Source organism: Oncorhynchus keta, chromosome 19 (assembly GCF_023373465.1).
Source record: "Oncorhynchus keta strain PuntledgeMale-10-30-2019 chromosome 19, Oket_V2, whole genome shotgun sequence".
NCBI classification, from domain to species: Eukaryota; Metazoa; Chordata; class Actinopteri; order Salmoniformes; family Salmonidae; genus Oncorhynchus; species Oncorhynchus keta.
The window spans coordinates 53,281,443-53,295,553 of record NC_068439.1 but is presented as its reverse complement, the minus strand read 5'-3'; the positions used below and the strand labels follow the sequence as shown (position 1 = coordinate 53,295,553).

Genomic DNA, 14,111 nt, shown 5'->3' with positions numbered 1-14,111 from the left:
GTCTGGTCCAGTCAGTGCGCTCCCTCCACAAAATACAGCTGACAGATCTCGTTCTAAATAATTGTGATAAAACGTGTGCTAAAAAAAATAAAGTTTAGTTATTAATAAATAAATCAAATGTAAAAGGACAAATCTGAGGCTGTACATGCCCTTGTGCCCCCTATGGGCATGACACCTCTGGCATGACAATCATTATAGGTTATATTCTGTTGTTATAGGTTATACACTTGTTTTTTAATTGACCTGATAATGGAGTATGTCTTCCTCAGGAAAGAGTAAACTGCTCATTTTCGAAAACAATTTGAATTGATACGGAATTTGAATTGCAGAACTTAAAAAGACACAACATATGTTTTGTCAACAACAGGTTAACGTAAATAATATCAAAGGCTGCACTGAAATCTAAGAGTACAGCTCCCACAAACTTCTTATTATCAATTTCCTTCAACCATTCATCAGTAATTTGTGTCAGTGCAGTACATGTTGAGTGCCCTTCTCTATAAGCATGCTGAGTGTCTGTTGTTAATTTGTTTACAGAAAAATAGCATTATATTTGGTCAAACACCATTTTTCCCAAAAGTTTGCAAAGAGCCGGCAGCAAGCTGATTGGTCAACTGATATAACCAGTAAAAGGTGCTTTACCATTTTTGGGTAACGGAATTACTTTGGTTTCCCTCCAAATCAGATTAAAAATAGGAGTGGCAATATAGTCCGCTACCATGTTCAGTAGCTTTCCATTTAAGTATTCAATACTGAATGCTGATTGGTTAAAAGCGCATTCCAGACTGTGTCTATTCCGCAAATTAGCACCGGTTAAATCTATGACGTTAGAATACCTATTTACTCTGTTCCATCTGACTGCGCAATCCACTGTATCATCAGCTCTCCACTATAAAAAGAATCTAGACATTATCTCACATTTCTTTTACACTAACATTTAGTTTTCAACAGCAGAGATTTGTATAAACCTTGCTGTCTGTCTCTCTGACATTTACAACATTGTTTAAATGTTACATTTCAAACTGTCCCATTGTAATGACCGTGTAGGGGTCCGGGTGGACGAGAGAGAGGCAGGCAGCATTTCTCAGCCACTCGAAATCATGAATCAGCTGGCATCATTTTTTATGGATATATACAAAGAAATGTCAATTGAAAAAAAGGTCAAACGAAACCAGTCTTTCCAGCTTCAGTTTGAAGTTAGTGTTAGAGCTCTGTGTGGTTGGCTAGTTCCTCTGAAAAGTGTCCTAACAAGAGAGCACCTTTTCTATGGCAGGTGAAATAGTGCCTCATCAGCTCATTGTTATAGACGTATCCAAATAAATGTCACTAAATGTCACTTAATAAACAAATGCAACTGCTGCTGTTATTCTGTCTACGCTGTTTGACGTAACTAAATTAGTTGGCTAGCTAGCAAGCAAGGGATAAGAATGTTGCCAGCCAGTATGGCAATGGAACATTTAGAACGAACAACTGGGTCGCGTCCGTAAATACAGAACAAAAAGACTGAACGACTGGGTCGCGTCTCTGGCAACGTGATAATCAATAGAACGAACGACCAGCCGGGTTGGGTAGCAACCCTAGATTTGTTTCGGGACTATATCTGGAAGGAAGGATGAAATAGTAACTAAATAACGTTTTTAATTATAATATGTCAATCATTATTTAATTACGTTGGTAACCTGTTGTATAATGCCCTAGAAGCCTGTGTTTGGAGGATATATTGGCACGTTTTGCCGGCCCGAGACAAACAACACCGGCTTCTTGGGCATTATCACTTAAATGGACGACAATCATTTTCCCACCTCAACCACACTAATTTTACAGAATTCAAAATTACAATGATTTTCTTTCATTATTAGCAGCGGCGATTTTAGCATGTTAATCTTGGTGGGGAGAACTCCCCAAATATTTATTAGATCCATGCCAGCAAAGCCTCTACACATCACAACATTAATTGCACTACAACGGTAACAAACGGTGCCCACAAACTGTAAGGAGGTATGTTAGGGCATACATAAAGCTGTCCCAACAGCAGAACTTTCTTTTCAGCACCATGGAGTGAATCCTTACTGCTGCTACACCTGGCTATCAACGGAGCTTTGTCTGGTAGAGAAACAGTTAATTCATCTTAATTTACTGCCTTTAAAAAACATAGCTGATATGGCTGACTTGCTTAAACAAATGTGGTTTGACTGACAATTGAGATGTACAAACTATGGTGTAAGAGGACAATGAGTGGATAAGAGGCCATCCGTAATTTCAGGTAAGAAAGACATTAAGGAGTGAGCTAGGACGGACTTAGTCAATATAACTATTTGTTCAGCTTTTTTTAAATGTACAGCGTCAGATTTCAGAACATGGGTCGTTCTTACAGTATTCTCCCTGTATACCAAGTCAGAACCGTAGGATAAATAAAGAGGGCATATAAGCAGACAATGAAAGCTCTTATAATATTCAATGATGGCATTTCTCTAAAACAGGCTATAGGCTACATGTGCGCCACCAAGTCAGAACAGTAGGCTAAGTTATGAGGAGGAAAGGGACAATTTTTAGGATGAGGCACATGGGCTACAAACAGCTTACTACACAACATACACTTAGTGTTACTTTCTTAGCTACATTATACAAATCTCCCTGGCATATTACATCATTTATGCAGCGACATACAATACATTTTTGGACTCGCCGTGTTGTGCTGTGCTCACTTGAACAGGAAGGTTCATCAATGTCTACCATTCATCAATGTCTACCATTCTCTGGATTTATGGCACTTTCAAGACAACTGGGAAATCTGAAGAAAAAAATTATACTGAATCATGATGTCAGTAATCTTCAGGTCGGAACTCTAGAAAGAGGCAAAGAGTTCCTGACTCCGAATTCCGAGTTCGATGACCATTCAAAACTTATTTTCCCAGTCGAAGCTCATTTTTTCCCCCCAAATTCCCAGTTGTCTTGAACTCACTAAAGTCTGAGATTTCCTAGTTCCGAGTTTCCAGTTGTTTTGAACGTGGCAAATGTCATGCTTGATTGACAGTATGTCCAATGTCAAATGTTTATAATTTTAAGCTTGGAAAAGAGACCCTTAAACCCAGACTGATTGCTTTGCAATGTTTTCAGTTCGACACTGATTTCTTCCAAACCATTCATTGTTGAATTTGCGATTTTCAACTTGTTGTCTAATGTTCATGGCCGATGAGCACCAATACGTCTTATCTATAATTTCTCTTCATATGAAAAGGATTGAAAAGAATTTGCAAGTAGTTTGTCGACTTGATTCATGATGATAACTGCCAGCTTGCTTGCCAAGATTTTGAAAGTATGATGTTGACATGATCAATACAATTAAAGCTACGGTAGATATAACGTGTTTTAACGTCATTTTATGACCTTTCGCTTTCTAGGATGGGCATTTCTGATGTAACTCTATAACAGCACCCAAGGGGCTTGAATTTTCGAGCTCTCCCTTTGATTTTGTGGTGACTTTAGTATCCTCATGGCATCAGAACACTGAGCAAATCACACGACAACTAGAGAGCATTACCAAACCCCACGCTCTGTATTCTCTGCTGGCTGACCCTCCACCACAGAAAGCACTAAGCTAGGCTGAAACGCCTGCATTTTGGAGCTGCCTTACTCAAGAAAGCAAAAATGACATCATGTTTGTATGCGTTTTTATTAACTCAATGATTTTTTATTTACATTGTTTACAAACTGATATGTGACACTTATTAATGCCAAAATATTTGGGTTGCCTGTTTTATATATATATATAAAGTAACAGTCAAAAGTTTGGACACACCTACTCATTCAAGGGTTTTTCTTTATTTTTACTATTTTCTACATTGTAGAATAATAGTGAACACATCAAAACTATGAAGTAACAAATATCATGTAGTAATCAAAAAAGTGTTCAACAAATCAAAATATTTTAGATTTTAGATTCTTAATTCAAAAGGCACTCGCACATCTGAGCAATCTTTTTAGCAGGTACATGGTAACAGTTGAACAAGATGAAGGAAAAAGGAACCCACACACTGCTCTTGATAGTATCACTGTTCTTTAATAAGCTTACGTATAGGTCTGACCGCCTTTTGTGAGCTTTTCTTTTGAGCTTTTGTGAGCTTTTTTAAAATTAGCACCCTTATGTAGACCTGGCCACACCCACATCCGTTCCACGCATCGAAGTGGTTGGAGGCAAAGGAAAAACAAATAAGTGCTACCAAATATAACAATATGCATTTCATAAATATTCAAATAAAGTGTGTAAATAAGACGTATTAAACACGTCTGTAAAACCACAATGAGGACATAGACCTACCGAGCAAGTTTTCATTAATTATTGGGTACATCATATGAAAAATCTGAAATGGGGGCATAATTCATATTCTCATTTACAACATAACATACATAGACATTTCATCATTAAGACCTTTAGGAAATAATGTCTGGAGGGTAAAAATCTAAAAGTATTCTCTTTTACTCAGAGTATTATTAATATCTCCTCCCTCTGATATCTTAACTCTCTCTATGCCACAAAATCTAATGGTAGAAATGTCATGCTTTAGGTCATTCAAATGTACTGCAACTGGATAATCCCTGTCGTTTCTCCTGATTGAACTTTTATGTTCTCTGATTCTCTGTTTGAAAGAACGAAAGGTTTTACCTACATAGCACAGCCCACATGGGCATTTAATCATGTAAATAACATGGGTGGTGGAACACGTAATAATGACATTTATTTGGAACCGTTTTCCTGTATGTGGGTGGCAGAAATATTCACACTTCATCATATTGTTGCACTGTGCACATCCTCTGCATTTATAGATTCTTCAAAGTAGCCACCCTTTGACTTGATGACAGCTTTGCACATTCTTGGAATTCTCTCAACCAGCTTCACCCGGAATGCTTTTCCAACAGTCTTGAAGGAGTTCCCACATATGCTGAGCACTTGGTGGCTGCTTTTCCTTCACTCTGCGGTTCAACTCATCCTAAACCATCTCAACTGGGTTGAAGTCGAGTGATTGTGGAGGCCAGGTCATCTGATGCAGCACTCCATCACTCTCCTTCTTGGACAAATATCCCTTACACAGCCTGGAGGCGTGTTGGGTCATTGTCCTGTTGAAAAACAAAGGATAGTCACACTAAGCGCAAATCAGATGGGATGGTGTATCGCTGCAGAATGCTGTGGTATCCATGCTGGTTAAGTGTGCCTTGAATTCTAAATAAATCACAGACAGTGTCACCAGCAAAGCTCCCCTACACCATCACACCTCCTACTGCATGCTTCATGGTGGGAACCACACATGTAGAGATCATCCGTTCACCTACTCTGTGTCCCACAAAGACACGGCGGTTGGAACCAAAACTCTCAAATATGGACCAAAGGAGAGATTTCCACCGGTCTAATGTCTATTGCTCGAGTTTCTTGGCCCATGCAAGTCTCTTCTTCTGATTGGTGTCCTTTAGTAGAGGTTTCTTTGCAGTAATTTGACCATGAAGGCCTGCTTCACGCAGTCTCCTCTGAACAGTTGATGTTGAGATGTGTCTGTTACTTGAACTGTGTGAAGGAATTATTTGGCCTTTAATTTCTGAGGTTGGTAACTCTAATGAACTTGTCCTCTCCAGCAGAGGTAACTCTGGGTCTTCCTTTCCTGTGGCGGTCCTCATGAGAGCCAGTTTCATCATAGCACTTGATGGTTTTTGCAACTGCACTTGAAGAAACTTTCCCATTTGGCAGATTGACTGACCTTCATGTCTTTAAAGTAACTTGGGACTGTCATTTCTCTTTGCTTATTTGAGCTGTTCTTGCCATAATAATGACTTGGTCTTTTAACAAATAGGTCTGTCTTCTGTACCTTGTCACAACACAACTGATTGGATCAAGTGGCCGGGGACTTTAATGCAGGGCAACTTAAATCAATTTGACCTCATTTCTATCAGCATGTTAAATGTGAAACCAGAGGGAAAAAAATTCTAGACCACCTTTACTCCACACACAGAGACAGGTACAAAGCTCTCCTTCCCCCTCCATTTGGCAAATCTGACCATAATTATATCCTCCTGATTCCAGCTTACAAGCAAAAGATGAAGCAGATGAAGCAGATGCTAAGACTGGAATTTGTTGAAAACAAATTGGCTCCCTATTTATACAGAAGATGGAGAACAAGCTAGGAAGTTAAAATACGGGAGTTTGGTGCAGGTAAAGCCTACTAGTGCAAAAATAATATTGCTATTTTGTCAAAACGACACAACATCAAAAATAATATCCTAATTTTGAACTATTGATTTTTAAGCACCTCTAGTGGTAAAGGAATGTGCTTTTTTCAAAACATATATTTTTAGGATGTTTAATTACATCATGTCCACTCAATCATTAATTGCATTTAATTCAACCATACATACAGTGTAGGTCCTCCATGTTATTTACATGTCTAACCTATCACTCAATTCCACATTCTTGAAACGTCTAACAGTGGGGATCGTAAGGGCCTGCTTTTTCACACATTTATAGCTCCAACCGTATTATTTACCAGGGAAAGTTGTCATAGATCCTTCTGCACCTACTCCTCTACTCTGCCAGGGTCCTGTGTCACTTAAAACCGACTAGGCTTTCTGACAGTTGTAGCCTCCATTGCAATGCACACCTCCTCGGCATTGGTTATACACTTATAACTAACATACTCTCCTAGTGCTTTCGGTTACATTTTTTTGTGAACCCCTCCTACCTGCCAACTTTAGGGAGTGTCATACTTCGCTGTCAATTGTCTCGACTTGCCACAGTCAGCTTTGGGAGCGCCTATCCCAAGCTACTCGGCCTGTGAATTTGCCTGCTGTCAATTTGGTCTTTCACTGCAAAATGACAGATAAAGGACTTACGGATGAGGCTGTGTCTGCAGCGTGCAAAGAAGGGGACCCTATCACCCAGGTTAGTGTCACGCAGTAGAATGTCTAGCATTTCTTTGTCACTTATTCACAGTAGGTTTATTTTACTCGCTTGACACAGTCTGTCTCAGCAAACCTGTTGTTGAGCAAGAGTCTCCGGCCTCAGCTATGTGAGTTGTAGGCTGTATAGCCAAGCCCCTATAGCAAATACCAATGGGAGAAAAACATTTAGGGAACTAGTCCCAGGCCTTAGAATGTAATTACTTATACTGAGTAATGTATTGGCTCTAGTTTAAGTTCTTCTTATTCTTCTAGAGTTGCAAGTTGAGAACATAGCTGAGAAGTAAGGGGGTCAAGACATATTTTGCAAGCAACAACTCGTCCCGACACTCCCCCTTCTTCTCTCTGTCTCCCTCTGTCCCTCCCCAGGATTACATGTTGCAGCAAACTATGCTGAGGGTGAAAGACCCACTCAAGTCTTTAGACTTCTACACACGCATCATGGGCATGACGTGAGTCCCAGACGTCTCTCTCACACAAAGATGAAGGGGTTTTCGGGCCAAGTACTCTACCCCTCTAGATGAGTTCTCATTCTCTTGAACAAGAAATAGTGATTTATATATGTTTATGACTAAAACTTCTCCCATGTGTTTCTACCTTTGTGGTTAATGTGGCCCTATCCATTTTAACTTTATGTAGAGTGATCAGTTTGAACTGGATGCTTCAGAGTTATGAGAAATGAACCTCTGCTTTTGCATGTGATGTAGTGACCTTTTCATCGATCCTTGAGGGTTGTAATTCTCCATCTTCACCTCCAATTGTCCCACCAGTTGAACCAGTTGTGATTGCTATTTGCCTCAGGTTGCTGCAGAAAATAGACTTCCCATCAATGTGCTTCACACTCTACTTCCTGGGTTATGAGGAAAAGAAGGAAATCCCTGCAGACATAAAGGACAAGACAGCATGGACTTTCTCCCGACGAGCCACCATTGAACTCACACAGTAGGCACCCCACTTAAAACCTCACTGGGCACACATTGGTTCAATCAACGCTGTTTCCATGTCATTTCAATGAAATGATGTTGAACCAATGTGGAATAGAATGAATAAATTGACGTCTGTGCCCTGTGGGTCAGCACACAAGCACATAGATTTCAGATCTGCTAGTAAGTAGAACTATGAAGTGAACTGTAAAAATGGAATATAATAGAAGATGATCCAGTAACATCAAACCAGGGTTGTCCAACAGGCAGATCGCCAAGCTATCAATAGCTCGTGGGCTGTCAATGAGTAACTCTTTAAGTATCCCATTCATAGGTGTTAAAGAATCATTTCACCCAAAAACGATCTTTCGGTATTTGTTTCATTAGTTGTCCCTCTGTCTTCCGTCTGTCTTCTGAAAACAATCGCTGTAATTGTTTTTGTTACTATGTTCATTAGAAACGATGGTTCCTACCCTGTCGCAATACTATGATGGTGATGACATATTTATCTCTTTACTCTCTTCTCTTTCAGCAACTGGGGCTCTGAATCAGATGAAAATCTATCTTATCACAACGGAAACGCTGAGCCAAAAGGTTTTGGTGAGAAAACGATGTGATCTTTTAAATTCAACCTTTTGAATGTGCCATTTTCCTTTTCCACCATGAGGCAATTTCACATTATTTAAATGTTTCCTCTCCACTCGTATCATACAGGGCACATCGGAATTGCTGTACCTGATGTTTATGCAGCCTGCAAAGTATTTGAAGAAAAAGGAGTAACATTTGTTAAGAAGCCAGATGATGGTATTTATTTTTTCTCTTCCCTGACATAACCCTCTCACACAATTATTTTGTGTTATGTTTAGGGTCTCTCTGAAAAACGCATTTGTGTGTAGGAAACATAACCATTTACTTTCATCTGTATCAGTCTGCTTTATCTGTATTCTCTCAATTTGTAGATGCAACATTCAAAGTTCTTTCTCCACACAGGTAAAATGAAGGGACTGGCCTTTATACAGGATCCTGATGGATACTGGATTGAGATTTTGAGTCCAAACAACATGTTCACCGTAACGTCATCCAAGCGTCAAACTGAGATAGTACAAACTGACTTGGTCAGAAAAAGGATGTGATGAAAAAGTTAGAGAGAAATTGGAGGAACCAAAGGGTGTTATGTGAGGAAATTAAGAGGTGAAGATTGAGTATTTGCTTACGATTGGGATCACATACAGATACCCGCTGAAGGCCTACTTAAAATAACAATAGCGGAAGTATATTTTAATATATTACAAATATACTGACGTATACTTAAATATACTACAAGTTCATATAATATACTGCAAATACGAGATGTACTTTTCTAGTATATCTTGGGTTTACTATACATATTATATCATTACACTTCAATACAATTATTACAAGTGTACTTAAAATGCATTGATTTTCAGTCTTTAAACTATATGTTACCTATCATTACACTTAACACACTTATTACAATTGTATTTTTAATTAATTGTTTTCAGTGTTTTAGTATACTATATGGTCATTATCATTACACTTAAACACACTTACAAATACTTCATATACTTTAATTGTACTTTAGTATATTCATTAAAAATACACTTACAGTTGTTTTTAAGTTGAACCATTGATTTGTTTAATGAAACTCTGCTGTGAGTGATCAAGTACACTATAAGTATAATTTCAGTGCCAAAAAAAGATGTTTTGAGGTACTTTCTGAATTCCTGTTCAGAAGAGTGCAGAGAAAGAGAAAGTTGACAATGATAATAATTGTTAATTCCACATAAGGAAACATGCACAGCTGAGGAACATGCTTCCTGAGAACATGCTTCCCTTTTCATATCTCAAGAAAATATACTTAAAGAAAACTCCACCCAAAAACTATCTGTTGGTATATGTTTCGTTAGTCCATTGTTGATATTGTCCCACAATAATTTGCATGTCAGCAATCACGTTTTCAAGGTATATAACTTTAAAAATACAACCGGTATGATGTATTTTGTATAGTTGAAAGAGATGGGGCAAAAGGAGTGGCAGACTTACTGCAAATTGAGAAATGATGTGAATAAACTACAACAACAAAAAATAAGAAACTGTATTATGAAGCCAAGAATCAATGAAATAAAGAATGATGGAAAAAAAACTTTGGAGTACTTTAAATGAAATTATGGGCAGAAAGACAAATTAAACTCCATCTTTCATCAAATCAGATGGCTCATTTATCTTGAACCATTTGATGATGCCAATTATTACTTAAATGGCAAAGTGGGAAAAGTTAGGCAGCAAATGCCAACAACGAACAGTGAGTCATCGTATTCATGCATAAAAAAACGAATAATGAAAGAAAACCATTGTAAGTTAGATTTCTTTAGTGTGGGAGAGGTGGAAACATTATTGTTATGGATTAATAATGACAAACCTCCTGGATGGAAAGCTACTGAGAACGGTAGCTGACTCTATAGCCACTCCTAAATGTAATATCTTTAATCTGAGCCTAGAGGAAAGTGTTTGTTCTCAGGCCTGGAGGGAAGCCAAAGTAATTACGCTACCCAAGAATGGTAAAGCGACATTTATTGGTTCTAACAGCCAACCTATCAGCTTGCTGCCAGCTCTTAGAAAACTGTCATGTTGCAAAAAATTGATTTTGACCAAATAAATCAAATCAAATTGTATTAGTCACATGCGCCGAATACAACAGGTGTAGTAGACCATATAGTGAAACGGTTACTTACGAGCCCCAACAATGCAGTTAAAAAAAATACAGATAAGAATAAGAAATAAAAGTAACAAGTAGTTAAAGAGCAGCAGTAAAATAACAATAGCGAAACTGAAACTATATACAGGGGGGTACCGGCATAGAGTCAATGTGTGGGGGGGACCGGTTAGTTGAGGTAATATGTACATGTAGGTAGAGTTATTAAAGTGACTATGCATAGATTATAACAACAGAGAGTAGCAGCGGTGTAAAAGGTTGGGAGTGGGGCAATGCAAATAGTCTGGGCAGTCATTTGATGAGGTGTTCAGGAGTCTTATGGCTTGGGGGTAGAAGCTGTTTAGAAGCCTCTTGGACCTAAACTTGGCGCTCCGGTACTGCTTGCCATGTGTTAGCAAAGAGAACAGTCTATGACTAGGGTGACTGGAGTCTTTGACAATTTTTAGGGCCTTCCTCTGACACCGTTGGGGCGGTATGCCAATTGGAGTGGGTCTAGGGTTTCTGGGATAATGGTGTTGTGTCACTGGGCAGCTCTCGGCTGTGCTTCCCTTTGTAGTCTGTAATGGTTTGCAAGCCCTGCCACATCCAACGAGCGTCAGAGCCAGTGTAGCACGAGTCGATCTTAGTCCTGTATTGACACTTTGCCGGTTTGATGATTCGTCAGAGGGCATAGCGGGATTTCGTATAAGCTTCCGGGTTAGAGTCCCGCTCCTTGAAAGTGGCAGAAAGTGGTAGTTACAAGACTGACAGCTATTTTGCAATCTGTATGGCACAGTTGTAAACATCCTGGTCCTCAAATGAAACTGGTATACTTTCCTATTTATGCTATTTTGTACCTCTGCCAGTTACAAGAATGTAACTACCAACTACATATCATGAAAATGTACAAAACAACTGGTGACAGAAGTCAGTCTGCACAACACTTGGCCCGCCACAAGGAGTCGCTAGAGCGTGATGGGACAAGGACATCCTGACCGGCCAAACCCTCCCCTACAAAAAAATGTAATTAAAATAAATAATACTAATCTCTTCCCAGCTATTTTGCAATCTGTATGGCACAGTTGTAAACATCCTGGTCCTCAAATGAAACTGGTATACTTTCCTATTTATGCTATTTTGTACCTCTGCCAGTTTTGATCCTTTATATTGGGTAGACAGACCAGTTCCCTACCTCCTTCCGCTGCCACCTCCTTTTCCATTTTTGGTGTCATGCTGTAATCAATTGTTTGTAATCTTGGATTGAGCAGACCTTCCCATACAATTCCAATAGCTCCATGAAAGACATAACTTTACCATTCCAAATAACTATATAATTTAAAAACAAAATACCCTTTTCAAACATCTTTTTCATAAATAAAAGTATTTTATCAACCAGCACAAACATAATATTTGTTATAATATTTGTTATTTTTTCTGGGGGATGAAATTTAAATTGTAACCCGTTCTGCAATGCTTGTTAGAAAAACAGGGATACTTTGAAAAAGGTTTAGCTTTCAATTAAACTATTTTTAACTTACATTTTCACAAAATGTATTTAAGTACAGTATATTTTCAAAACATATGTGCAGTTGAATTTTATATGAGGGATTCAGACCTACTATGGTGTTGAATGCTGAGCTATAGTCAATGAACAGCATTCTTACATAGGTATTCCTCTTGTCCAGATGGGAGAGAGCAGTGTGCAGTGGAATGGCGATTGAATCATCTGTGGATCTATTGGGGCGGTAAGCAAATTGAAGTGGGCCTAGGGTGTCAGGTAAGATAGAGCTGATATGATCCTTGACTAGACTCTCGAAGAACTTCATGATGACAGAAGTGAGTGCTACGGGGCACTTAGTGGGACTATAATTGGTTTTCAACAGGACAATGACACCTCCAGGCTGTGTAAGGACAGGTCATCTGGCCTCCACAATCACCCGACCTCAAACCCAATTGAGATGGTTTGGGATGAGGTGGACCACAGAGTGAAGGACAAGCAGCCAACAAGTGCTCAGCATATGTGGGAACTCCTCCAAGACTGTTGGAAAAGCATGACAGGTGAAGCTGGTTGAGAGAATACCAAGATTGTGGAAAGCTGTCATCAAGGCAAAGGATGGCTACTTTGAAGAATTGAACATGTAAAATATATTTTGAACACTTTTTTGGTTACTCCATGATTCTATATGTATTATTTCATAGTTTTGATGTCTTCACTATTATTCTACAATGTAGAACATAGTAAAAATTCAGAAAAACCCTTGAATGAGTAGGAGTGTCCAAACTTTTGACTGGTACTGTATATATATTCTTTAATCTGCTTGGGTATACTATGGACACCTAAGAAACTGACTAAAAGAAAAGGATGGGATACTCGTAACATACAGAGAAATTATTGGATATATTTGGATGAGACAAACTGAGAATGAAGATGATTTACTAAAGCCAGGGTGATTAGCTGCTCCTGATGTTATTTGGCTGAAGTTGATCTAATCCCAGCCTGTGTCTGCAATAAACAGAGATGTGGATCATCTTCACGTATTTTCGACATCGCGTTTTTATTCAAATTGTAAAGATTTAGCCAACTAGACCATTCCGCCTATTTATTTGGTAACCACAGCATCATTAGTTTCCTTATGTAGATTTACAAGAAGTGTGTAATGATTTATTATCATAAATAACTTCTAATTATTATTTGTAGATCAGTCACAATTTACCCATGATACATCACATCCTCTCGAACACGGCCATTGTTAGGACTCCGGTACACTGCAGGCGGGATAGGTAGCTAGCTAGCTAGGATTCCGGTACACAGCAGATGGGAGGTGGGGCACCGGTAGCTAGCTAACTATGACAACTATACTTTTATTTACATTTGGTCCACATGATAATCACATGGCAAAGTAGACTTTACCACAGCCACAGTCATAACAATGACTAAACCCTGCCTATTTCTACAACGTAACTTCTTAGAGCCTGATTTTAAACTTAACCATAACTGCACTGCTAACATTACGACTAACCTTAAATGAAGTCCAAAAAGCAAATGCCTGTGTTAATGAATTTTTACCATTTGGCCAATTTTGACTGTGTGGCTTTGATAACTAGTGCCACCCCTTAGACAATGAGAGGAAACCGAGAATATCAAAAGTATCACCAAGACAGTAACTTCAGAGATGAGCTGGGTTAGTAATACAACAACAAAAACATTGGTAACTCTGTGGTTTCACACATGCATGAAGATGGCGCTTAAAAGTGTAAAAAATTGAGATTGCATAATTGAGGGGGGCGTTCATGCAGGAACCAATGGTATGCTCAAAGGGAGTTCTTGCAGATTCAAGAATGTCCAGATGCAGGAACAACCCGAATTGCGAGCCGCAATCACAAACTGTTGAGATTTACAGGAATTTACATTGTTGTTAAGTGATCATTTTCGCATGTGTTACATCCACCACCTGCATTTACAATGTTTGTCCATACATAAGGGGCGCTGTTGTTTCATGGAACAGTGCCGTTCTCCCCACCCTAACAACATC

General features: G+C 38.8%; 1 protein-coding gene and 1 long non-coding RNA gene across 2 annotated transcripts in view; one reads left to right on the top strand and one right to left on the bottom strand.

Annotated features, from left to right (window-relative positions):
• The window catches only part of LOC127909420 (uncharacterized), a 286,097-nt gene that overhangs the window by 21,138 nt on the left and 250,848 nt on the right, over positions 1-14,111 (bottom strand). The window lies entirely within an intron of this gene.
• LOC118398477 (lactoylglutathione lyase-like) lies at positions 6,760-10,048 on the top strand. The gene is made up of 6 exons (XM_035793855.2): positions 6,760-6,925; positions 7,312-7,394; positions 7,744-7,884; positions 8,398-8,465; positions 8,580-8,669; positions 8,856-10,048. Exons 1-6 carry the CDS (start codon positions 6,857-6,859, stop codon positions 8,996-8,998), a joined length of 594 nt encoding a protein of 197 aa, XP_035649748.1. The 5' UTR covers positions 6,760-6,856; the 3' UTR covers positions 8,999-10,048.